At 42.1% G+C, this 26363-nt stretch overlaps 1 protein-coding gene across 1 annotated transcript in view; it reads left to right on the top strand.

Moving 5' to 3' along the window:
• Nucleotides 1-26363, top strand: part of LOC116423505 (aryl hydrocarbon receptor-like) — a 59470-nt gene that overhangs the window by 1564 nt on the left and 31543 nt on the right. The window contains exons 2-3 of the mRNA XM_031968260.1: nt 1561-1748; nt 25918-26030. Coding sequence (XP_031824120.1) covers nt 1561-1748; nt 25918-26030 — 301 coding nt within the window. The remainder of the gene's footprint in view (nt 1-1560; nt 1749-25917; nt 26031-26363) is intronic.

Here is a 26363-nt window from a genome sequence, read left to right as displayed (position 1 = left end):
CAAATAAGCCCCCATTGTCTTCCAGCCTCCAGGCCCCGGTCAGCTTGTGGGGAGGGGGAGGCTTGCGGGAGTCTCCCGGAGCTGGCCCATAGGCTGAGTGGGAGCCAGGCCCCTTCTTGCCCCTGAGAGCTTGCTGTCTGCTCCTCGAGGAGGAGGAATGGGGGGGGGAGAAGGCTAATGTGCCGCCCCCCCCCACCTCCAGGGTTCACTAGAGGAAGCACCACGTGTCCGGTCCTCTCTGTCAGGCCCCTAGAATTAGAGGGGTCAAAGGCTTCAGTCTAAACTACTGGCAGCAGCCCCGCCACCAGTGGCAAGACTAGCACCAGTGCCCATGAGAGGAAGCTGAAAACTGGAGACATCCCCGAGATCACTAGAGTGCACCAGGAGAGAGCTGGACTTGGAACCCACAGCCTGTGTTTCCAGCTCTCTGGGCACTCTGGCCATGCCCACTTTTCTGGACACTCTGGCCATGCCCATTTTTCTGGGCACTCTGACCATTCCCTCTTTTCGGGGCACTCTGGCCATCCCCACTTTTTGGGGCACTCTGGCCATCCCACTTCCTTCAGCTTCCCCAGACTCTGGTTCTTGGGACACAAACCTTCCATACAAGTTCCATTCTGCAGAGGAGGCAAGGGTCCAATTTCCCACTGGTTCCATCACCACCTGCTCTCCCCCATTGCTGTCTGGCCTGGACGGGCTGCCATGGACTCCACGTCCAACCCCGAGAGAGGGGGAGCAGGACCAGCAGCTGCTTCTCTGGCCTGAGCAGAAGGCCTAGCCTGCCACTCCCCCTTCACAAGGGATCAGATTTGGATTTCTCCAATAAAAGACTCCATTTCCGAAAGACTATTTTCTCTTCTCTTCTCCCCTCCGCGTCATTGTCTGCCCCACTGAGAATGAGCAGAGAACTATCAGTCTAGGGCCTCCAGCCCAGGGCAGGGAATCCGAGTTTGAGTCTGTTGTTACTGGGAGAGGAACCTCCATCTGAGCCTGCATTGTGTAGGAGGTACAGGATCTGGCCTCGCCTGCACAGGTGCAGCAGGAGCTGTCCACAGACTTCGGAGGGGGACATGGAGCCCTTGCGGTCTTTTCTCTGAAGCTGGGCGGGGGGATGTCTTAGCACAAAGATGGTGGGACAGGAGGTCTCGGCTCCTCCCCGGGCCTTCTTGAAGGTCTTGGGTTTAGGAAAGGGACCGACTCCAGCCTGGCAGGCAGCACCCAGCTAAAGGCTGTTTGAATTGAATTGGAACCCCGAGAAAAGCTTGAAAAGTGGCCATTTCCCTCGAGTGGATGAACTCTCTTCAGATCCTTACTTTGCATCCGAAGAGCCAGGATCAAAGATCCTGCCAAAATAAACCTGTATAGCCTGCCCATTCATCAGGGGTTCCGAGGCCAGCTGATTCAGAGAAAGCTTGGGGGTGTGTGGCTAGAAGGCCACTAACAAATACCGGGTCCTCCTCTCCCCTTGTTTCCTGAGGACCAGCAGTGGTTGGGAGCAGGAGGGGGAAGGCCTACCATTGTAACATGTCTGCCTTTGCCCCTCCCACCCCCCAACTGCAGGGCCAAGTTGCCTCCCTCAGAAGGTGTCAAGGCAAACCCCTCCAAGCGGCACCGGGAGAGGCTGAACTCTGAGCTGGAGTGCCTGGCTAGCCTGCTGCCCTTTCCCAATGAGGTCATCTCCAGCTTGGATAAATTGTCCATCCTCCGGCTTACTGTCAGCTACCTGCGGACTCAGAGCTTCTTCCAAGGTAAGCCCCGGGCCCCTAGCTCGCCCCTGTTCTTGGCCAAGGGGAGGAGAAGAGGCCAGGGGCGATCTCCAGCAAGGGAAGTTGCTTGGGAAATGCTTTATTCTCTTAAAGTGTTTTGGAAGTGGCCAAACTTGACCATCATCATCTGTATCAAATCTTCTTCCCTAATAAGACCTTCCTCCCACATCAGATCTTAGTGGGATTCCATTTTTTTTGTCCTTTTCCATGAACAAGATCAATTCTTTTCCATCATGAGAGGAAAAAACAAGGGAATTCTGAAGTTGATGACAGGTCAGTTTATAGGGTAAAATATGGGGATTGCTTGGATACCCCAAACTTTCCAAACAAACATGGCTCGGAGATGAAGACTGACTCCTAGCTCCTGGTATAAGTTGAGGGAAGACCCGCTGGAAGGTTAGTGAAAGCTTAAAAGCAACTGATTTTCTTCACAGACAATATTTCTCCAATCCTATTACATTCTATTTCCAAAAAATCTCACCTTTTGAAGTACACTTTCTGGGATTCTAGCCTTTCAAGTGAGCTAGAAGGACGCAAAGGAAGGAGGAAGTCCTGTCTTAGAAGGCTCTAATCATTCTCCTGACGAAAAGAGCAGTTTCAACTCTGAAAGTCAAGGATCAATTTAAAAAATCCCTTCTCTAGAGGAAATCTAGATTATTACTCCAGAAAATATATATATATATATATATGAAAATATATACACACACACACACATACATACTCCTATTCATCTTTTCAAATCACCTTAACAAGCTTGCTTAGAGCTGGCAGGTACAGTCTTGGCTACAAGAGAGTAGTTGTCTTCCAGGCGTATGTCCTAAGCTCCTTTCATGATTTCTTTATTTATACAATGCAGCCTGTTTTCCATACAAATACGATCCGTGTTTCCGCTTGATGATTCCATCTTTAGATCTTGTTTTCATTTAAAAAGAGGTCTTTGTTATTTTGGCTTACCTAATGTTTTCTCTTTTGGAAGTTATTCAGATAAACAATCAAAAATATTTATTGAACATGCTTCCATTCATTGGTTTGAAGAGCATTTGTTTGTTCTGGGATGTCAGCTGTTCCTCCAGATGTACTTTGTGTGTTTGTACGTGTTTATATGTATGTGTCTGCATGTGCATTTGTGTCAGAGATAAAAGTATTGGTAATTAGAGCTCACTAGTTCACACTACGGAAATCTGGAGAGTGTGTTTTCCACCCTCCATCTCACTCCCCAGTGTTTAACCCATCTTGTAACATGTTTGGCAAATATCCTTTCATTCTCTCCTCCATCTTCCTTTCTTTTGATAGCCTTCAGTACCTTTCCAGATCTTCTTCAGTTCTTACATCATTGACACAGAAGTTCTGCCGTGTCCTTTGTTGTGCTTTGGTAGAGAGGGTTTCACGAATGGCATGGAAATGTACCTATGTTTAGAATGAAGGTTGAAGGGTGCTATTGGAAGTCACAAAGTGATCTAAGGAGGCGCTTCTTTGTTATGTTGACTTGGTCTTTTGACATTGATTAGGAAGCTAAAAAACAATCTGTTATTTAGAAAAACAACAATTGTGTTATATTTTTCTTGCATCCTTATAAAAACAGCAGATTATGAACATTTTCATTTGATAGAGACTTCTGTATTGTAGGTGTGCTTGAGAGTGCATCTGTTTATTGTAGGGTGGACACCACTCCTCTGGGCAGGTGTGTGTGTGTGTGTATCTGTGTGTGTGTTCATATGTTTTGGGCTCTTAGTGATAGATTTGATAACATACATACTAATTCATAAAAAAGAAATCTGGAGAGTGGGTTTGCCAGGCATTTCATCATTTATTTTACTGCCTGCTATTTAGTGATACATTGATTAAATAAATTGTCATTGAAACCATTTAAACCGAAACACTGCAGTGTCCTTTGTCGTGTTTCGGTATAAATGATTTCAACGACAGTTTGAAATTGAGGAATGTTTTGCATAAAATATCCAGTGGGATTTTAAAGTCAATCTATTATATATCTCATGGCAGTGGGAATTGGCTTGTCCTAAATTTAAAAAAAAAAAAAAACTAAGAAAAAACAAAGATGAATATACTTGACTGAAAAAGTCTTTTCTAGAATTAATCAATACAATTATATTGGGGCCATCAATGTATGTTCCAAAAATATCTACTTGAAAAGGATTCACGTTTCTGTCTAGAAAAAAAATTTTCCTGAATTTAATATCTCACTCATTTTATGTTGAATATTTTATCTAAATAGGAACTGAGTTGAAGTCATTCTACTTCTCAAATGATTTGAAAGCATCTCTTTAATGATGCTCATCTAGCCTTTTCCTTTTTTTTTTCCTGATAATTTAATTTCACATTTCGTAGGCTTTTTGTTTTTAGCTTGAACTCTTCTGAATTAGTAAGCATACTGCTGTCAAATGAAGCTCTTTTTCCCCACTACCATGTCACTAGCAGGTCTGATGAATTAGGAATGAAATAGGAAAAGAAAGTGTGTTGAAAATAGAAATAATGGGTATTTAATGTTTGTTGTCGTTCAGCCATTCAGTCGTGTCCGACTCTTTGTGACCCCATTTGGAGTTTTCTTGACGAAGATTCTGGAGTAGTGTGTTTCATTCTCCAGTGGGAATGTAATAGAGACATGGAATATTTGGATTCTTAAAACAAAGTGCTCTCGGAATCATCAAAGTTATTTTTTGTTGTCTGAAACTCATATGTGATTTTTTTTTTCTCTTGAGTTGACCATGTTGTTTGTTGGAAGTCAGTGGTGCAGTGCAGCCATTGGGCTCTTCTGGGGCATTAATAATGTAAAACTTGCAGCTAAAGAATTTCTCAAAGGGAGGAGGGGGGCAGGGATGCCTTAAAACAGCAACTTTGAAAGGGTTCATCAAGTCACCGAGAATCCTGATGTGCTTATTTTGCCCTGGAAAGAAAATGCTTCCAAGATAATCATGCATCCGAATCAGCAAAATGGAAAACGAAATGGATGGGTCTAGGGAAGAGAGACCTTACTAAGGAGAGTCTGCAAGACAGAATTTTTTTTAAAAGCCTTTAGTCTTTAGATGAGCAGATGCCATTTTTGTTAATCAAATGTGAGTTTCTCAATCTTGCTATAAAGTTAATTCTGGTTAAAAGGACATAGTATTTTTTAGCCCAAGTTTCCTCATCTTTAAAATGAGGTGATTTGACTTTAAGTTTCCTTCTAACTCAGAATCTTCAGTTCTATGACTCTAAGATAAGCATGAAATCACATAAACAAAGGAGAGGTGATTGTGAATGAATCTCAGATGAAGTGTTTTGATTGATGTGGATCTGGGAAGGAAGGAAGGAAGGAAGGAAGGAAGGAAGGAAGGAAGGAAGGAAGGAAGGAAGGAAGGAAGGAAGGAAGGAAGGGAGGGAGGGAGAGAGGGAGAGAGGGAGGGGGGCAGGGATGCCTTAAAACAGCAACTTTGAAAGGGTTCATCAAGTCACCGAGAATCCTGATGTGCTTATTTTGCCCTGGAAAGAAAATGCTTCCAAGATAATCATGCATCCGAATCAGCAAAATGGAAAACGAAATGGATGGGTCTAGGGAAGAGAGACCTTACTAAGGAGAGTCTGCAAGACAGAATTTTTTTTAAAAGCCTTTAGTCTTTAGATGAGCAGATGCCATTTTTGTTAATCAAATGTGAGTTTCTCAATCTTGCTATAAAGTTAATTCTGGTTAAAAGGACATAGTATTTTTTAGCCCAAGTTTCCTCATCTTTAAAATGAGGTGATTTGACTTTAAGTTTCCTTCTAACTCAGAATCTTCAGTTCTATGACTCTAAGATAAGCATGAAATCACATAAACAAAGGAGAGGTGATTGTGAATGAATCTCAGATGAAGTGTTTTGATTGATGTGGATCTGGGAAGGAAGGAAGGAAGGAAGGAAGGAAGGAAGGAAGGAAGGAAGGAAAGAAGGAGGAAGGGAAGGAGGAAGGGAAATAGAGGGAAAGAAGAAGGAAGGGAGGGAGAAAGAAAGAAAGGAAGGAAGAAGGGAAGGGAAAAAGGGGGAGGAAGGGAAGGAGGAAGAAAGGAAGGAGGGAGGAAAGGAAGGCAAGGTAGGAGGATGGAAAAAGGGGAGGGAGGCAAAAAGAGAAGGAATGAAGGAAGGAAAGAAGGAAGGAAGGAAAGAAAGAAAGAAGGAAGGAAGGAAGCAAGGAAGGAAAGAAGGAAGGAAGGAAGGAAGGAAGCAAGGAAGGAAGGATTAAATGTTTACATAGGGCCAGGCACTTTGCTAAGTGCAGGAGATAGAAATACAAGTGAAAAGAAAGATCCTTCCTATCCTCAAGAACACAACACACGAAAATAGTATGAAAGGGGAAGGAGGGGGAGGGAGATGAAAACATCCAGCCCAAGTACATAATGTTGAAGCCTAGAAAGTCCAGTCCACAAAATAGGGACCATAGGAGGAAACTCACCAATGGAAAGTATTCCCTAACATGAAGCTACAGATACTCAAAATATACAGATAGAGAATCATTCTCATTCAATTGATACAATGCTTCTTTCCCCAATCATGGGATAATTTAGAACCTACCCATCCCTGTTAATGATGCAGTTTGGAAACACAGTATGCTTCTCGGATGACTAGCAATGTACATGAGGCAGTTCGGTAGCACAGTGGATGCCCGTGTTCTGCCTCGAGTCAGGAAGACATCTTAAACAAATCCGTCTCTAACTCATTATTTTCCTTCTAAAGACGGCTTCCTCCCCCTGTGCCCCCTTCCTTATTACTGTAGAGAGCATTACCATCCTGTCAGTCCCTCAGGCTCACAAAACGGGAGGCATTCTAGATTCCCCATATGCAATATGGTGCCACGGCTTATTGATTTCTCCTCTGAAAACTCCTCCTTCTCTCTTCTGACACTGCCCTCACTCTGGTGCAGGCTCTGGTCACTTTACACCAGGACTATTGTAACAGCCTGTGGGTAAGTCTGCCTCCTTCAGATCTCTCCCCACTCCCCGTCCATCCTCCTTCAGCCACCAAGTGATTTTCCTAAAGTGCAGCCCTGACCATGTCATCCCCCTTCTCAGTAAACTCCAGTGGCCCTTTTGCCTCTAGGAACAAATACAGGATGCTCTGTTAGGCATTCAAAGTCCTTCCTAATCTAGCCCCCTCTTACCTTTCCAGTCTTATTGAACCTCACTCCCCAACATTTGGATCTAATGGTTGTTCTGTGAACAATGCATTCTGGATCTTGATTCCAGGCACTTTCTCTGACTGTCCCCCATACCTCAAATCCTCTCCTTCTTCCTCTCCAACTACTGACTCTCTGGTTTTCTTTAAATCTCTATTAATATTCCCCCTTCTACAAGAAGCCTCAAAACCCTCTTAATTCCAGTGTCTTCCCTCTGTGAAGCATCTCCTATTTATCCCACATAGAGCTTGTTTTGTGTATATTTGTTTGTGTGTTGTCTCCCCATTAAATTGGAAATTCCACAAGGGCAGGGATTACCTTTTGACTCTTTTTGTATCTTAAGCTGTTAGCCCAATGCCTGGCATATAGTAGGTACTTAATAAATGTTTATTGATTGATTGATACCAGTTCAAAGCTAGCTTCAGACATTTATTAGCTGTGACATCCTGGGCAAGTCACCTAACCTCTGTCTCTCTTAGTTTTCTCATCAGTAAAATGGGGATGATGATAATGACATGTACCTTGGATAAAATGAGATAATATTTATATATATGAATGCTATTATTATTTGTACATCTGTCACTGTTACTATTATTGTTGATGTTGTTCAGTCATTTCAGTCATATCTGACTCTTTACGATCCCATTTAAGCTTTTCTTGGCAAAGATATTAAAGTAATTGACATTTCCTTCTCCAGCTCATTTTGCAGATAAGGAAACTGAGGTGAACAGGGTTAAGTGTCTTGCCCAGAGTCACACAGGCAGTAATTGTCTGAGGCCAGATTTGAATTTGGGAAGCTAAATCTTACATCCCTGGGTGCAGCCTGTAAGTTGCCTGTACTCCCCAAGATCCATGTTTTACCACCAGAGGAGTGATCTTGGGCCAAAAAATAAGGTATTAGTTGGGAGTGTACTAAAGGACCCATTATCTTTTTGGATTCATTTTCCTTAACCTTTCAAAACTAAAACGCCTATAACAGAATTGAATACGATTCTGAAGGGTAGGGTACAGCACGATCTCATTTGGTTTTGAAAAGAAATTCAACAAATCTTTCAGAGAAACAAGAAAAATAGAATCGAATGATTTCAGGCGTGGATTTTTTGTCCTCTCAGGCAGATTCTAAGTGTTCCCTCTTTGGGAGCAATCTGAGGGTAATTCTTTTGCTGTCTGATATGCTTAAGACTCTTTCCTCAGAAGTGAACCTGTAATTTAGGGGCATTGGAGAGAACGCCTCTGCAGATGGGGGCAGGATGCCCTCCACTACAGGAAAGGGAAAGCTGAAGACTTTCATGGAGGAAAGTTTCCTTAGTTGATTAAAAATGGGGAAAAGCAATCATCTCACTCCCTGAGCACTCCTCCTGTCCATTGAAATTTCATTTCTTTCAGATGGGTGCAAGATCAGAAATGGCAAATAAAATTAAATCCCCTTTTGTGCTTTGGAACAGAAGTAAAAAGTAATGATTAACTCATAAAGACTGCTATGACCCCTCTGAGCTAGTCCCTACAAGTCCCAGAGTCATTCAAAGGAGAGCAGCTAGATCCATGATTTAAGATCCACTGCTGTCTTTTCGTCCAAGGTCCCGGGCTCGGCTGGGATGTGACCACAGTCCTTAGGATTCTTGGAGAGAGTGAGCTGGAGAGAGGTAATTGTCAGGAAACCTGAAATCCTGAGCTAAATTGCTCAGATTTGGTCTCTGTGGGGGATTAATGGGAAATCGATCCACTCTGGACTCTTGAACAGGGTATGGTGTTTGGAAGATGGTCCCATCTGGGAACAGTTTGGAAGAAGTGGATAGACAAGAGACAGCTGGAATTGTGGGAAGGATGTGGGGCAGGGAGAAAATTCCCGATCTTCCATTTCCTCAGTAACTGCCTATGAGATGGAGAGATCCTGGGTTCAAATTCACTTTTTGTTCATTTTGTCATTCTGGGCAAGTCACTCCAGCCCTCTCCCCTTCAGCTTCCTCATCTGCCAAATGAAGGAGTTGGATTAAATGATCTTTCAAGTCCTTTCTACCTTTGAAGTCAGAAGCTCTTATAAGATTGCAAGGTCAAAATCATGGACAATAAAAGTGATTCAGAGGTCAGCCAGTCCACTCAGCTTGTTTTATAATTAGGAAACCCAGACTCAGACACATCTGTAGGACTGTGATTAAGGGATCGCAGAGGTTGACTACCCAACCCGACTATTTAACGGATGAGGAGGCAGACTGAGAGAGGTGAAGTGATTTACCCAGACTGTGTAAGGTGTGTCAGAATGGAGACTCACACAGATGGGTGTGTATGTGTGTGACATATACACGTGTACACACATACATATATGTACGCGTGTAGCTACATATGTGCAACACACATTTGTAGTATATATACACATACACGCACATATACATATATAAGACATATATACACATACACACATATATATACACATATACATAAATATATACACACACAAATATATATATACATACATACAAATATATATACATACATATAAATATATATATACACATACACACAAATATGTGTGTGTGTGTGTGTGTGCAAGCTCTCTCTCTCTCTCTCTCTCTCTCTCTGAACCAGATCTTCTGATGAAATACATTCTCATTTTATAGAAATTTCTTTGTAGATCTTCGCTCCATAAAAATCAAATCGAAACAAACTCTTGAGCTAAGAAATGGAAGGTCTGACGGGCACAAGTGTCTTGGGAGAAGCTACAATGTTTGCCCACATTCGTCTTTAAGTGTTTGTGGGTGGTAGCGGGCAGTGATCTAACGGTGCCCCTGGCTAGCTCTAAGATGCTGCTTAGTTCCCTGAGCCCAAACACGCTTTCCTGCTGTTGTGCGCTAGCTGCACTCACTCATTCTCCAAGCCCGGCTGCCTCTCGGTGGGAGGCCTCCCATGTCTAGAATCCACTTTTGGTGACCCCCCGGAGTGAGAGATGTTGTATTTTGGTGTCCTGAATAATGAAAGACGGCAATCTGGGCATGTGTGACAGCGTGTCCGGTCTGAGGTAAATCTCAGCATGTAATGTTAACAGACAGGTCAGCCTGAGAGCTATTGACTAGATCTGGAGGCGCTAGAAAAGAAATCGTGTTTATTGCACAAAAAAAGAAATCACCAAAGGTTCACACAAATTATGTTTAAGGCCCCCTGTTGATACAGGTGCTCACACAAATGCATGTCAATCTACCATCTTGCTTTTGATCCCTTCCTGGGAGTCATTTGTCTGGGTATAATAAAAAAGAAAGATGAAGGGAGTTTCTAAAAATAATTATTATCTATCTGTGATCTCCTCGGTGCAGATCACAGCCCAATCATGCTTCTCCTCCTCTGTGACTTCTGATTGTGTTGCTTCTTGAATCTGAAGGGGGATGGAAGACATAGTGATGGGGCCATTTTGTATTTTTTTTGTGGATTCGTGGGCTTCCAGAAACCAATACATCATCAACAAGTGCTTCGCCTCTCGGTCAGTCTCAGAACCAGAGGAGACTTCACCATGGAGAGGGATAGAGAGCTTTTCCTTGCTGGTAGATATTGCCAGAGCTTGTGCTCATCTCCAGAGGGCCCCGAAGAGCTCCATCGACGCTTTCTCTCCCCTGCTTTGTACACAATGAACGAGCTCTGGTAGATGTGGCAAAAGATTGTCATGATTATGCTTAATTAAAGATTTCTAGGAATATCCTCGGACGTTTCCTTGTAAGTATTTATGGTTTAGAGAGAGGACGTGGCCCTAGCAGGCAGATGCTCGGGGATTTTCCTTCTTGAATGTGTGAGTGAGTGGGGACTACAAAAGGGTCAATGAGGTTGGGACCTTTAGGAAAAGGTCAGAAAAGGCCTTTGACAGGTCACTGGGTTTGTAAGGAAGACTCTTTCAATTAAAGTTACAGTCAAAAACAGCATTCATGGGGAGTTTGTATAGGTGCTGCTCAGCGAGGTCATGGAACTGAGTGTCAGGCAGATGACCCCCATGTGCTTGACAGAGCAGTCTGACATGGAAGGGCAGGACAATCAATGTTTGTGGAGTTTAAAAGACAGGTCCTAATAGCCCAGGATGGGCTAGTTCTTCTCTTGATAATCTCCGGCATAGCTCTCCGGAGGAATGGCAAAGCCATTGTAAAGCGCAGGACCCCTCACTCTCAGAGTAGGGAGGGGCTCGGGATTTATTGGGTTTCACCCATTCAATCCAATTCAATTTAATTCAATAATCAGTTATTAGATTATTTTACATAACCCCCAAATTCAAGTAAATACATAAACAAAAGCCTCCAGAAAATCACGTTACTTGACAATCATCCCTAACTCCCTATCTGTGTCTTTCCCTCAAGGCTCTGTCATAGAGTCTCTTGTCTTCTTCTCATGGACTCAGTTGTCATGTTTATACAGATAATGTTTAGATTTTTAAAACCAGAACTAGTCTTCCTCCTGAGCATCAGTCTCATGCCATCCAGACATCTCCAACTGGATCTCAAACACGAGATGAATGCATGTGTGGAGATTTCTACTTTTCTCCAAACTCTCCCCACTTTTAAATTTCCCCATTCTTTCAAGGGCATCAGCCTCCTCTCAGGCTCAAAAACCTCGGTGTTAGCCTTCACTTCTCAGGCTTCCTTGCCAAATCTTATTCTTTTAGATATGTTTCTTTTACGTGCTTATTCTTAGGTTATTTTTTAATCCATTCATTAGCCCATTTTAGTTTTATTAGGCAATTCGGTCATGTATACTTGAGCTTATCATATTAAATTGGTATTTTTATCATTCTTTGTTAAAGCACTTATTTTGTCAGAAGATACAATCTTCCTTATTAAACTTGGACCAAATCTTTCCCAACATTTTCCATAATTTCTGCATGTTATGTTTTAAACTTTTAAGTTTAAGAAGAACTCTAATCTTATCCCTAACCTTATTTAAAATGGGAGTTTCCTTTTGGCATTGCCTATTCCCTCTCTTTCCATGCTCATCACTCTGCCAATTTTTCTTTTCTGTGCATTAAACCTACATTTTACTCATTCATTTTATACCTCCCTATTTCTGTTCCCCTCAGATCAGAAGGTGTCATCTAGTAGATAATCCCACGATGTTAGTGCTGTGTTTTATTTTTCTGTAGCCTAATTGCATTAATTAATTACATTTCTAGGTCATTACAACTATAAAGTAGCTAATGATTAAAGCACAATTTCATTTCAAAGTCCTTTTTTTTACAATTTTTCTTTCTTCCTTTAATTCCTTCAATGTGTGTATTAAACATTTTATTGCATCTTAGGAAAAAAATCTGCCTTTCTTTCTTTATGCTCTGCAAAATCTTATTTCAATTCACTCTTCTACCAGAGTTTTGACCTTGATTTCTTTATAGCCACATTTTTAAAAATTGTGTCAGAATGCTTCCCTGGCCTGCCTTGGTATGCTTTTGATATGCTGTCAGTGATATTTTGATTTTATATTAAAGATTGATGGTAGCTTTTTTGGGAGGGCATGTCCTTTATAAGGGAAATAAGAAATCCAGGCTCCCTTGTATCCTCTCAAGAGAGAGAGAGAAAGAGAGAGAGAGAGAGAGAGAGAGAGAGAGAGAGAGAGAGAGAGAGAGACAGAGACAGAGAGACAGAGAAAGAGACAGACAGAGAGAGAGACAGAGAGAGAGAGAGAGAGAGAGAGAGAGAGAGAGAGAGAGAGAGAGAGAGAGAGAGAAATAAATACTTGGTCTTTGAAAAAAAAAATCAAATGAAATTTGAAAAAAAGATTGGATTGCTAGATCCCTGGGTATTTTGAATATCAATCTTCTTGAATTTGAGGCCTTTGAGGATTTTGTAAATTCATTTCTGGCCTAGAGAGAACTTTCTCCCAGAACAATAGATCTCCTCCTGAGTCGTCTCACTGGGGAATACGTTGGTCTGATTTTTTGCATTCCACAAGTGTGCCACAGCATGGCAGAAATTTTAATCTTCCTCCCTGGGCCCTCCCACCTGCCGGCTTTTCTGCCCTAAGTCAGCTTGTTTATCTTGGCTGGTGAAGGCCCTTCACCTTTGAAACCCACTCATTGTACTCGAAATTAGCTGGGGATTTGGAGAGAGGCAGCAGGAGGAGCTGGCCCATTGCGTGCATTGGCTTGAACCCAGGGAGTGCCCTGTGCCAGGAGAGATTACTTAGGACTCTGTAATTGGGCAGCCAGATTGCCTTAAGTAAACTTTGTCCGGGGCCGATCAGTGATCCTGGGAAGGAGCTCAGTGGTGAAACTGAAACCACCACCAGATCACAGGTGACCAGCTCCCTGCCAGGCTGGCTTCCTCCTGTGGCCGTGAGGGAGGCTAAGGGTAAGCAGAGGGGCAGCGTCTTAGAGAATGCATCGACCGCCCTCAGGGAGAAGGCGTCCAACAGCTTGACTCAAAAGCTGTGGGAGCTTCCCAGCTGGCAATCCCACTCCCTCTGCTTGGCTCAGGAGCGCCAAGAAAACCTTAGCAGATAAATCAGCATAGACCCTCAAAGAAAGGCCCCAGATTGCACTGGGTTCACCCCTTCTTCCCCACTGTGTAGATGAGAGCCCGATGAGCCGAGAATGGGAAGGGGCTCAGCTAAGAGCCAGCAGAGGGGGGAATATGAGCTCAAAGGGCTGCTGTGGGGATGAGGAATCATGAATAAAGAGTTAGAGGATGCGAACCCCAGCGGTCCTCTACTCTAAGGATCCCTGAGGGAGAATCTCCTTTAAGACCTCACTGTCAGGACAGCCCAGTCTCTACTAGATCTGCAGTTTAATCCATTTTTGGGACAATTCTCATTCTTAGGAAGTTCTTCTGCAAACTGAGCTCCAATTAGCCCCTTTGCAGCTCCCATTGATGGCTCTTTTATTTTCAGGGACCAAGGAGAGCAAGTCCAAGAGTTAGCCCTTCAAATCCGTAGGCACGGCTGTCACGATCCTACTGGGTCCTCCAAGTTAAATACCCATAATCCCTTTGGTTGATCCTCATTAACAATGGTCTTTAGGATCTTTAGACATACAAACACATAGTGTATATATACATGCATACACAAATGCATAAAGACATACATATACACGTTTAAATGCATTGTGTATCTAGGTGCATTTACACAAGACATACCCTACCCAGAGGTTTTTACGAAGGCCAGTTTTAAACTGGTTCACTCTGGTTTCTGAGGGAAAAGTTTCCAGCAGCTGTTTTGCTGATGCTTTGTCCACTTTCCCTGCTTGCAGATGGAGGAGATTTCCCCGTGCCATCAGCTCTCACTCAGCTCACCCCCTCACCTGAGGTAGCACCCTCCCCTGGGCTTGCATCAAGCAGGGCACCTGAAATCAGCTGGCACTGAAGCCAGGGCGAGTAACTAACGACAGGGAAGTTTCTGCAAGGTTGGCTCCCCATGAAACAAGCCACGTTGGGGCCATACTCATGTCGGAAGATTTGATGGACTGGCCCATGACCCTTCGAGTCAGAGCAGGAATCAGCCTCTGCCATTGCCCGAAAGGCAGAGCTGGGCCAGTGATGCTTGGCCATGAAGCCAAGGAACAACTCACGGGAGACTCCATAGTGGAACACAGAGAGAGAGAATTAAGGGACCTGGCTTTGAATCCCCAATCTGGTTTCTATCAGTTTCTACTCAGGCAATAACTTTAACTTCTCCAGACCTCGGTTGCCTAATGTGTAAAATGGTAGTAGATGGTCATTTCCAATTGTACACTCCACTAAAATCACTGTGTGAACTCGCATCTCAGTATCTGTTCACGAGAGGAGGCAGGTTAAAAGGAGTCCAAGGCGGACGTTAGGGATCAGGAGATGAGACAGGTGGCAACTTATACACATTGAAGGGGGCCTTGACCCCTCTTGGTAGCCTCAGTTCTTGGGAGAGAGATCAAGTAGGGATTGCGGATGAATCTGTGTAGCAGCAACTGTTGGGTAGGCATCCCTGTTCCTGGCTGGCTGACCGGCTCCTAACGCCAGTATTCCTGGGAGACAGCTCTGCTCTTGGGTAATGATGGCTGCCTTTAGACATAAGAGAGAAGACGGGAAAATGGGAAGAGGAAGGATAGCAGCAGGAGAATGAAAGAAGAGAAGGAATCGAGGGAAAAAATCGGACAGATGAGATTTCTGCTGGGGAGCACCATCAATGATCTAGGAGATTCTTAGGGTCTCCAGGAGCATCCTGGATCATTTCCTGCTAGGAGAGAGAATGTCAGACTCCAAAGTAGGTAAGATTCCCCAAATAGAATAGGATTAATTCCCATGAGAACAGTCTACGAGACTCAAAATGTTCGTGGAGGCAACAAGTCAATCTGAGTTCAGAGGATCCAGGGTTTAGGACTAGAAGGAACTAGAAGGAGATGACTCAGAGGTCATCTCCAGTGACTTCCTTTTATAGAAAGGGAAACTGAGGTTCAGAAAGAAGAAATGACTTTTCCAAAGGAAGTAATTGGAACTCTTAAGATTTGAATCAGAATCTTTGGCCAAACATTTCTCCTGCTTTCTAGCCCATAATACTTCCCAATACCTAGAAAACTTCAGGCTTGACCACCCCACCTCTATTGCTCTTTTACTTTAATAAAATTATAGGAGAGAGGAGCGATATCCGTCTCTGGCCCCCCCAAACCCGACCCCATTTCTCCTAGGGCTCTGCCTTGCTCTCTGGGTGTCTGTGTGCTGAACTCTCGGCCCCACACCAATCCTGCTAGTGCTGACCGATCTGCCTGCCTGGTGGTGCCCAGTAGACCGCTTAATCCCCGTGTAATCCTCTCTCATTCATTCACTTGACACTATATGCCCTCTACCCAGCAGGTTCAGTAAACTTTCTTCCCTAGCAGTGCTCATGCTGTTCTCTTCAGATTTTGCTTTACTGGAAGAAAGAAATGAGGCACCAATTATTCTCAAAGGGATTCTGAGCCCCCCACACACATGATTTTCATTTTAAATCTGAAGAAATATACACTAGCCGTGAAATCTTTGCATTCAAGGGTCCAGAAGCTCAGAAATGACCTAATCTCCTTTGTATGCTACCCCCCCCCCAAAAAAAATTTTTTTTCTACAACCTCACCTCGGGCCTGGATTATTGCAGGAGTCTGCTTGGGAGGAGGTGAATCTGCCCGCCTCAAGTCCCTCCCCACTCCAGTTCATCGTCCATTCAGCTGTTAAAGTGATTTTCCCAAATTCAGGTCTAACTGTGTTACCCCCTACTCAATAACCTCCATTGGCTCCCTATTGCCTTCAGGATTAGTACAAAATCCTCTATTTGCTCTACAAAGCCCTTTTTCATCTACCCCTCTCCTTTCTTTCTAGCCTAGTTCTACTTTACTCTCTGACATATACTCTGATCTAGCGACATCAGCTTCTTGGATGTTCCACAAACAAGACCTTCCATCTCTCTTTTCTGGGCATCCTGGAATACTCTTTCCCCTCCGTTCTGCTTCCTCACCTCCCCAGTTAAAACCCCATCTTCTACAGGAAGCCTTCCCCAACTCCTCTGACCACTGCATTTCCTCCTAAGTATTTCCTGTCCAGTGCACAGCTTGCTTGGTTTGTATTGGTTTGTATGTTGGATCTTCCCTTAGACTGTGAGCTTCTTGAGAGCAAGGACTGCCTTTTGCCCCTATTTCTGTCCCCTGTGCTTAGCAAAGTAGACATTTAAGAAATGTTTATTAACTGATTGAGAAGCGGCTTCTGCTCCAAAGATCTTCAACAAAGAAAATTTCCAGCCATTTCCCAAGAAAGTTCATTCCATTTGGGGGCAATTAATTGTTAGGATGATTTTCTCGAGATTCGGACTAAATTTCCCAAACTCCAACGTCACTCATTGTTCCTGGGCGGATGCTATTTTGGGGCCCCAACTCAACAAAAAGGCTAATCCTTTCTCACATGACAGCTCTTTAGGGACTTGCCAATAGCTACTCTTTCCCACCTGAGTTTTCTCTCCTCCAGACAAGATATGGCTCCTTTCTCCATGCAGGTCTAATGCAGCATCCTTTGTCATCCTGGTTGAACCCTTTTCACCCCATCAGTATCCCAACTAAACTCTAGATCCATCGCTTCATGTGATATTTGAGACATTATTGTATCAGAGGAGAGGATCCTTTCCTTATTCCTAGAATCCAACCTCCTGTGTACTAGCTTATTTAGTGATCCCACCAAGATTCTAGTATTTTTTTATTAACTTTTCACACTCTAGGTTCTTATTAATCTTGCAGTCTATTGGAGCCCCAGGATCTATTTTTATTAAAGAAAATTGCATTTAGCCATACTTTTGCCAACTTCTAAAACTAGACATGATTATTCATTCAGACGGATTAAGATTGATCCTGTATCATTTTATTATTGATCCTATTCATAAATAATTGATTTTGTCTTGTAACCGCTTTTGTCCTATAATGGCCTAAGTAATGGTTCCTTGTCTCCCATGATATAATCCCATGAAATAATCCCATGATATCATCTACCTTGTTCTGTTTTTTGTTCTGTGTTCCCCAAAACCTTCTATTGGGAAACTGTATTTTTACTTGGGGTCTTTAGTATAAATTAAACCATTTATTGACAGGTGGCAAGTCCCTGATAATAAATGTTGCTGAGATCTATCTACCTCAGTTTCCCTTTTTGTTCAATTCCAATAGTGACAATTCTTTTTAAGTTTCATCTTGTCAGATTCAGCCCAATATTCTGTCATAGTAAGGTTTTCTTGGAGTTATCTGTCATTCAGTAGCTAACCATCCTAACTTTAAGTCATTTTCACAATTAACTGTGCACCTTACCAACACATTAGGCACAATGCTAGAGATGTCCTAGTACCTCTAGTGGACAAGATAACAGACTTTTGTCCCTCCTGTAGCAAACTTACACTCCTCTGGATGGATGATAGGACTGGGGATCTTGATCTAGAAGGGACACAGAGGTTGTCTAGAGCTCCAGGGAAGTTTGGTGCTTTGCTTACGTTGCAAAATATATTAAATATTAGAGGAAGGAATCGAATTCAGACCTTTAGAACCAATGCACACTCCACTGGACTCTGCCTTTTCAACCCTCTGGCCTTCTGTCCAGTATCTGTGAAGTGCTAGACCCAAAAATTTTACCTGCTCTTCTCACTTCAGGTCTAGAGCTCTTCCTAGGACTGAATTATGGGATCTGACAGAAGACTTGGTCAAGCAGTTCCTAGACCAATGTTTTCAGTCCTTCTGGTCCACTTGGCCCAGGCCAGGCACCATTAAGCATCAGTGATGGCCCTGAGGGTATTTTCTGTTGGTATCTCTGTCAGGCAGAAGGTCCTTCCTGGTCCTCTTTCTTTTCTTCCTTCTAATTCCTTTCTCCCTACACTTCCCCATGCCCATTGATCTCCTCAATGCCCTCCCCCTTTCCTTCTAAGCATCACAGCACCTCCAGATGCCTCCTCTAAGTACTTGAGACTTTGAGGTTCCAAGGCCCCCCGAGGCTAGTCTGATTAAGGGATCAGAGAAGGAAGGTTCCAGTATTCCAGAATTTCCAGCCCTACTACTTTAATTCTAGTCAATGGGAAAGGACTTGTTTCTTCTCTGTGACTAGTTAGGTCAGATGGGATTAGCCCCAGTTTTTAGTCTTTAGCCATCCCTAACAATGCCCTCTTTAAAAATATTAAAGCATGCCATATCCTTGGCTCCTCCATCATACTATTTTGATAAGAAAACCTTTCAACACTGACTTCTTTGTTGTTCCTGGCCCCACTCTTTGGCTTTAGAGCTCTCCACAATGGCCTCCTTCCTATGTTCCCAATCTTAACATGCATTATTTACCCCCCACACACTCGCCAATCTACCTAGCTGTACCAGCTCTTGTTCCTTACACCAGACACTCCAGTTTCCATTTCTGGACTTTTTGCTGGCTCTTTGCTCCCATTCCTGAAATATACCCCTTTTTTCTGCCTCTTAGTTTCCTTGGATGAATCCAAGACTCAGCCCAAATCCCACATTCTGCAGAAAGCCTTTTTCAGTCTCTACCACTAGAATCCTTGAACCCAGACTCCTGACCCTCTACTTGCTAAATCCTGTCTGGCTGAAATTACATTGTCTTCGCTGTATGTATTTATAATTACCAAGTTATTGACACTTTCTCTCCCTCATTAGAATGTGACTCTTCAAGACCAGGGAACACTTTTTGCTTTGAATTTTCTCCCCAGCACTTAAAATTTAATTATTACTTGTTGACCGAATAACAGATTTTATCTCCGGTCTTATTGGAAAAGCCTTGACTATTTCACCATTATAGATAATGTTAAATCTTGGATTTAGATGGATAAGATTTACTTTATTAAGGAAAACTCCATTTTCTTATTATGCTTTAATTTTATTTAATATGTGTTACATTTTGTTAAAAAAAAGGAACAATTTTTCTACATCTATGTGATTTTAAAATTGCTTTTATCATTAATATGACCTATTTTCTTTGTAGTTTTCCTAATAATGAACAATTCCTGTATTCCTGGTAGGAATCTGGCCTTGTCATAGTGTATAATCTTTTACATTTTCTCTTGCAGCTTCATTGCTGATATTTTATTCAATATTTTTGCATCAATGTTGATTAGATATTAATATGTTGCCTAATCTTCTCCTAGTTTAAGTATTAAGATCACAGAATGTGTGAGTAGTTAGGTGATGTATGGTTAGAACACTGGATCTGGAGTTCAAATCTGGAATCAGACACTAACTGTGTGACTCTAAGCAAGTCATTTAACCTTATTTGCCTCAGTTTCCTCATCTGTAAAATGAACTAGAGAAGGAAATGAGTTAGAGGAGGAAAATGAGCCAGAAAAGGAAAATTACTCTAGTACATTTGCCAAGAAAACTCCAAATGGGGTCAAGAAGAACCAGATAGGACTGAAATGATTGAACAACAAGAATATGAGAGGAAGTAAGGTATTGTAATACTAAAAAGGTAGGAAAAATCAGATTATGAAGGGCTTTAAATTTCAGAGGATTTGATATTGGATTCCAGAGATAATAGGGGTTTATTGGAGCTTACTGAAGAGGGGGATCATATAGTCAGGCTTGTGCTTAAGGAAATTCCCTTTGGTTGCTGCTTCCTTCTTCTAGCCCAGTCTCAGAATTCTTTGTCAAGGCTTTGAGGATTCTCTCATTTATGAGGACTTTTTTGAACTCATCATCCCTTCCTACCTGAAAGTGATCAGGGAGTAGAATCAGGAGGAGAGCAGAAGAAATGAATGAGGAATGATTCTCTCTTAGAACCATTAATTTATATCTGCCAAAAAAGAGGCGAGAAAAAGCTTATACAGTGGAGGAGAAGAGGGGGAGTGAATAAGTGAACATTATTTTCATCAGAATTAACTCAAATAGAGAATAACATACATACTCAATAAAGCTATAGAAAGTTATCTTACCCTGCAGGAAAATAGAGGAGGAAAGGGATATGGGAAGGGGGGGAGAGTGATAAAAGGGAGGGCATAGTGGGGGAGGGAGTGGTCAGTAGTAAAACATTTTTGAAGAGGAGCAGGGTGAAAAGAGAGAGAGAATAAATAGGGAAGAAATACAATTAGCAATAGTAATTGTAAAAAAAAAATTCAAAGCAAGTTTCTCTGATGGAATATTATTATTCTCTGGGAAATGATGAGCAGGATGTTCTCAGGAAAGAGAAAAACAACTTGGAAAGTCCTCCATGAACAACGTGACATATATTCTATACAAAGTAATAGAAATGTATTGGATTGACTGGCTGTAAATGACTTTTTAAAAAAATTTTTATTTTGTTTTAATAACTTTTTATTGACATAACCCATGCCAGGGTAATTTTTTACAACATTATCTCTTGCACTCACTTCTGTTCTGATTTTTCCCCTCCCTCCCTCCACCCCATCCCTCAGATGGCAAGCAGTGTAAATGACTTTGTTATTCTCAGTAGTACAATCATCCACAACTACTATTGATAAAAAATTCTGTCTATAGTTTGAGAAGAAACTGATTGTGTATGAATACAGCTTGAAACAGGCTCTATTGCTCTCTTTTTATTTTTAGTTTAGTTTTTCTCAAGGTTTTTTTTTTTTCATTAGGGTGGGAAATCCATGTTTTCTTTCACAATTTGACTTTTATGGAAATGTTTCTTCACACGTAGTTTCTTAATTGTGAGTGGGGATGAGGGAGAAAACTTAGAACTCAAAAATTTTAAAAAACAAATATAAAAAATGTTTTGATTGTAACTGGGAAAATAGTAAATAATTTTTTAAAAAAAAAGAATCATTAATTTAGTGGACTGTGTGAAGTTATACCTGCATTAGTCAGTGGCAACCCTCTGACTATCCTGCCTCTGCCTCCCTTTTATGTACCAATTGATTTATATGGCTACCAATTCCTAGCTTATGTGATTTTGAAATGGTCCCAGTTCTCTACTTTCCACATTTCCTCCATTGTCAGGACCAAGGTTTGGACTCCATTACCTTACCAATCAAAATGTCATTTTGGCCTTTTCATCCTAAGGCTCCATAGAGATGGGGCCATGAGTTCTCTTCCCTGAAGTCCCCTGGTTGCTACCAGAAGAGTCGCTTCCTGAGGGCAAGGCATGGACCATATTCCAGGTTTTTGGCCCTGGAGTTTCAGATTTTGTGCTGTTAGAAATAAGATCAGCCTGATTCTCTGGCCCGCTCTTAAAATGAGACATAATTATAACAGACAGGAGGGAGATGCATTCCACCCAGATGCAGGGGAGGCCATTATCAGGTCTCCAGTTGGTCTTCACTCCATCAACCTGAACTGGTGTGACAGCTGTGATGATGGAGAGACCCAGGAGACCTTGCAAGGCTATTTGTGGAGAGACAAAGGAGAGGCAAGCAAAAGAGAGGCTGGACTGATTTTTTGTAAAAAAATTAAAAAATAAATAAAAAATTTAAAAAGGGCTATAGCTCTATTTCAAGTACCTGGGATAGTTACATAGCTTCTAGCTCAGTACCTGGGGAGCAGAGTAGACCCTATTAAAATGTATTAGAGGACTAGGACCCTCAAGTGTCTGTCTAAACAGATTGCTGGAGAGAGAAAGAGCATTGAAAATGAGCCAGTCCAGCCCCCTAATTTTACAAAAGAAAAACTAAAGGCCAGATACCTACACATGGTCCCACAGAAAGTGAATGGCCAGGCTGAGAATGGATACTGGGAGTGCTCAACTTGTGCCTTTTCTCCCATCCCATGCTTAGAATCCCTTCAAAGAGGAGGTCTGAAGACATCTTCTGAGGATCTTAGAGTAGCTCCCAGATCTCTAAGTAACTATTTGATCTCTAGTTGCATCGCTTGCCCTTCAAAAGGACATGTCCTATGCAAATGACAAAGGATTTGGAAATGGCCCAAACTGAGTTTGGGCACAGTAGGAAGAGCACATGGTGTAATGGGAAGAATGCTAGGCACAGAGAACCTGTATCTTAATCGTGCTTGACTGCCTATGAACTACATGACCTTGGACAGCTCCCTTCTTTGTGGCTTCAGCTTTTCCTTATCTACACAATAAATTGGATTGGATGATCTCTGAGGGCTTTCCTAGCACTAAATCCATATCCCTCTGTTCCCATGTCTGTGACGTAGAGACCAAAATGTATCGTGTGATCATGGGAAGGGGGTTGCTACTGGCCATGTTACTGCAACGCTTTTGGAACCAGGGGCCCTCCTTGGCCTCTCAGCAAAAAAAGAGGACTAAATGTGTACCTAGGCTTCTTACAAGAATTCCCTCCCTGGGATTAAACCCACTATTCCAACATCCACTTAAAAAAGAGGGAGAGATTCACATGACAACAGAAACTGGATTTCTGTGGGTCAGGTGCTAAGAAAAAAAAAAGAATATCCTTGCTTCCAAGGTGCTCAATTTGGAGAAAGAGCATATAGATAGAAAACTCAATTTAAAAAATGTGTGTATACATTCCACCTATGTACATATCCATACATATTTATACACAGAATAACTTGTACATGTGGGAGGGAGTAGGGCTTGGGGTGGGCAGCTGTTGGGCACTGGAACAATCAGGAAGGGGCCCCTATAGGAGATGGTTTGAACTGAGCTGAGGAGGAAGCAGCCTGGAGGGCGAGGACTAAGTACAATCGGCTTTGGTTCTGCAGAGGTTAACAGCCTGGTCAGCCTTTTGCTAAAACCTTAATCCTGCTAAAATGGGGATCAGGTGTCTAGTCTTTGCTAGAGGGCTGAAGAGGAGGGTTAGACATAGGTAATGTTTTTCTTCCAGAATTGAGCAGATTTTCCACTTCAGTGTTTTAAGACACAAATAGGAGGTGACACAAGGAAGGCAGGGGAACACTGGGCTGGGAGTCAGAAGACCTGGGTTTTTAATCTAGGTTTTGGCACTTAGCATATGTGTGGCCTGGGGCAAATTCTCTCCTCTCAAAGCTTAAATTTCCTCATCAATGAAAGTGGGTGAAAATCATTTGCACTCTGCAATTCACATTTTTGTGAAGATTAAGCGAGATTGTTTAATTCAACCCTCCCAAATTAATTGAGTCTGCGGTTTACAATCCACAACACTTAGCTCTTAGAGATGCAGTGTTTAAATAGGGCATGGACCTCATCTCTCCCCTGTTGCCCAGTTAAATGAATAAATGAAGCATTTGTTAAATAGTCACTACCGTCAAAGCACTGTGCTAAGGGATACAGAGAAAAGGAAGACAGCATCTCTCAAGCATCTCACAGTCTGAGGAGGCAGGTTGCAGCTGCAGGTCAGGTGACCTTCATTACAGTCTGGAAGCCTTGGGGTTAAGACCTGCTTCTTTCATACACTCTATGGGACTGAAGGAAGTCACTTAACCTTCGTGCTCTAGGCCAGATGTGTCAAACATACTGCCCCGCTCCTGTGAACAGCCCAATCCCAATTAAAATATAATTGGAAAACATTTGCTAAAATAAAGAAACGGAAATAAATTATAAGTAATGTTGCATTTTAGAACTGTTTAGATGCTGCAATCTATAGCGACTCTTTTCTACAGGTTAGCGTCCCATCCCCTTCTATTTGAGTTTAACATCACTGTTCCAGATACTTTTTAAAGGTTGTTCATCTGTACTAGTGAAAAGTTTGCCTCTTGAGATTTTCCCTCAAAGATCTATACCTAAGAAGTACAGAAAAAGGAGGCAGAGCAAAGTGTTGTGTGGGTCTGGAAGGGATCACAGGACTTGAGCTCTGGAAGGGACCTCAGTGGGCAAGTTAGTTTGATTCATACCCCAAAGGGTAGAGCTTCTAGAAAGACTTGCTGAAGGATGGGGGATTTAAGGTGGACTTTGAAGGAGGGGGTTAGATAAGGGAGGGAGGATATTCCAAAGGAGTCCCATGAGCAAATCCACAAAAATGAGAAAGCACAGGGTGTATTTGAAGAATGAAGTCTGAATATGTATCTGTTAGACTGTAAGCTCCTTGAAGGCAGGGACTCTTTTTAACCTTGTATTGGTATCCTGGTAAACAGTAGGTGATTAACAACTATTTATTGACTGATTAAGGGGAGAGACATAATAGGTAAGGAAATACCTTAAAGCCAGGAAGACACACATTTAAGTTTTTATTTTTGATGTTTATTGTCTTTGTGATCCTGGTCTAGTCACATAAAGTCTCAGTGCCCTGGGCTATATATAGGTCATAGTATAAGAGAAATAACTGAAAGAACCCAGAATGTTCAAAGTGGAAATGAGAATATTCAGAAGTGATTTGGTGGTCTTTAAATATCTGAAAACAAAGAATGAATGAACAAGTGAATGATAACAAATATTTCCTATGTTGTTATTGTAGTTGTTGAAGGCAAGTGGAGTTAAGTGACTTGCTCAGACTCACCCAGCTAAGAAATATTAAGTGTCTGAGGTCATATTTGAACTCAGGTCTTCCAAACTTCAGGGCCGGCACTCTATCCACTAGGCCATCTAGCTGCCCCGAAAACAAATATTTCTTAATAATTCTTACTGAATGTCAAACATGACTCTAAGGGTTGGGATACCAAGACAAAAGCAAAGATTAGCCCTTGCTCTTAAGGATCTTATATCTGAATTAAGAGGGTGGGCAATACATATGAGGGAAAGCGGATAGATACTTTCAGAAAGGTACTGGAATGGAATACTCATAAAATATTAGGTTTATTGATCCACCCCTACAAGGGGGAATTGGAGACCAGTGGGAAGAAGGAGTGAAGAAAAGGAGATCAATGGATTTAACCAAGATCACACAGCTAGAAGGCAGCAAATACTGGATTTGAACCCAGCTCTTTTCTAATTTCAGTCCTATTTTACCATGTTATAGTTAGTCAACAAGCATTTATTAAGCAATTGCTGTGTGCCAGGCATTGTGCTGAGCACTAGGGATATAAAGCCTATAATTACATTATGATATTTTTTAATTGTGAGGTCAAGAACTTATTTATTTCATGGGCTCTATGGAAAATTTTTGAGGTGGAAAGTGATGTAACTATGCTTTAGAAAGATTAACCTTATTGTGGTATCAAGAACGGTTGTGTAGAAGGGAATAGCAGGAAGGGAGCTAAGAATCCTGGTTGAGAAGCTGTTCTGGCCTCTGGTCTAGGCACAAGAAAATGAGCTGGTGTGGCCGCAGTGGAAATGAAAAGGAAGCAATTGATGAAACTTTTTTTATAAAGGGGATTCAAGTGGTCCTTATAATAAAAAAAATAAATAAAATTTAGAATCTAATGAAAAATGTATTTCCAACATCCATCATTCCCATCATTGGTTAGGCTGGGCAGTGTTTTCTGTTTTAATAATATTATTGCATAAAAAGGATCGTGTTCTTAACCAGATCCCCAATATATCCTTTCGACAAACCGAAGGGCCCGGGAAACATATCATCCATAACAATTCCCTCATCTGCTGAATAATAGGAACCCCATGCATCCAGCTAACATGTACTGAGCACCTACTGGGTGTGTAATGTAATGCCATCTTCCTTTGGAGAAGTCTGGCCCCACACGCCCTGTGAATGAGGCGTGTGTAAAAGAAGCTGACATTCCCAGCAGTTCCTTGGTAAACATTAGCTCAGCACTGAAATACTTTCCTTTGCTTTACTGCAGTCACCCAGAAGAAGCGATGTGCCAAGGACTGGTCCACAAGCCGCCTCCACGATGGGGACCGAAGCTGGCGCTGCCCTGGCAGAATTGTGCCCGAGGGCAAACTCCTCCTCCAGGTTAATGCTCCAGGCATGCTTTCTCATTGGACTCTGTCTAGCACACTCAGAAAGATGCATCTTCTCTTTTGTTGATAGTGATTGTTTAGGGATTTTCCTAACAGTGGGTACCTTTTTTTTTAAACTAAAGAACTGTCAGATTAAGTATGGCTGGGCAAAGAAAGGAGGTGAGTGGGGCTGAGTCATAGCCTAAATTACTCTACCAAAGCCTTCTGGCTAACTTATCATATTCTCAAATCTATTTAGTTTGCTTTTTAAAAAAATAAAAATTTAAATTTATATATTTTATATATAATTTGTATATAACAATTTATATGTAACATACAATTTATA

The sequence above is a fragment of the Sarcophilus harrisii genome, chromosome 4 (assembly GCF_902635505.1).
Source record: "Sarcophilus harrisii chromosome 4, mSarHar1.11, whole genome shotgun sequence".
NCBI lineage: Eukaryota > Metazoa > Chordata > Mammalia > Dasyuromorphia > Dasyuridae > Sarcophilus > Sarcophilus harrisii.
Note: the sequence above shows the minus strand (reverse complement) of the source record. Positions and strands in the feature narration are given on the sequence as shown.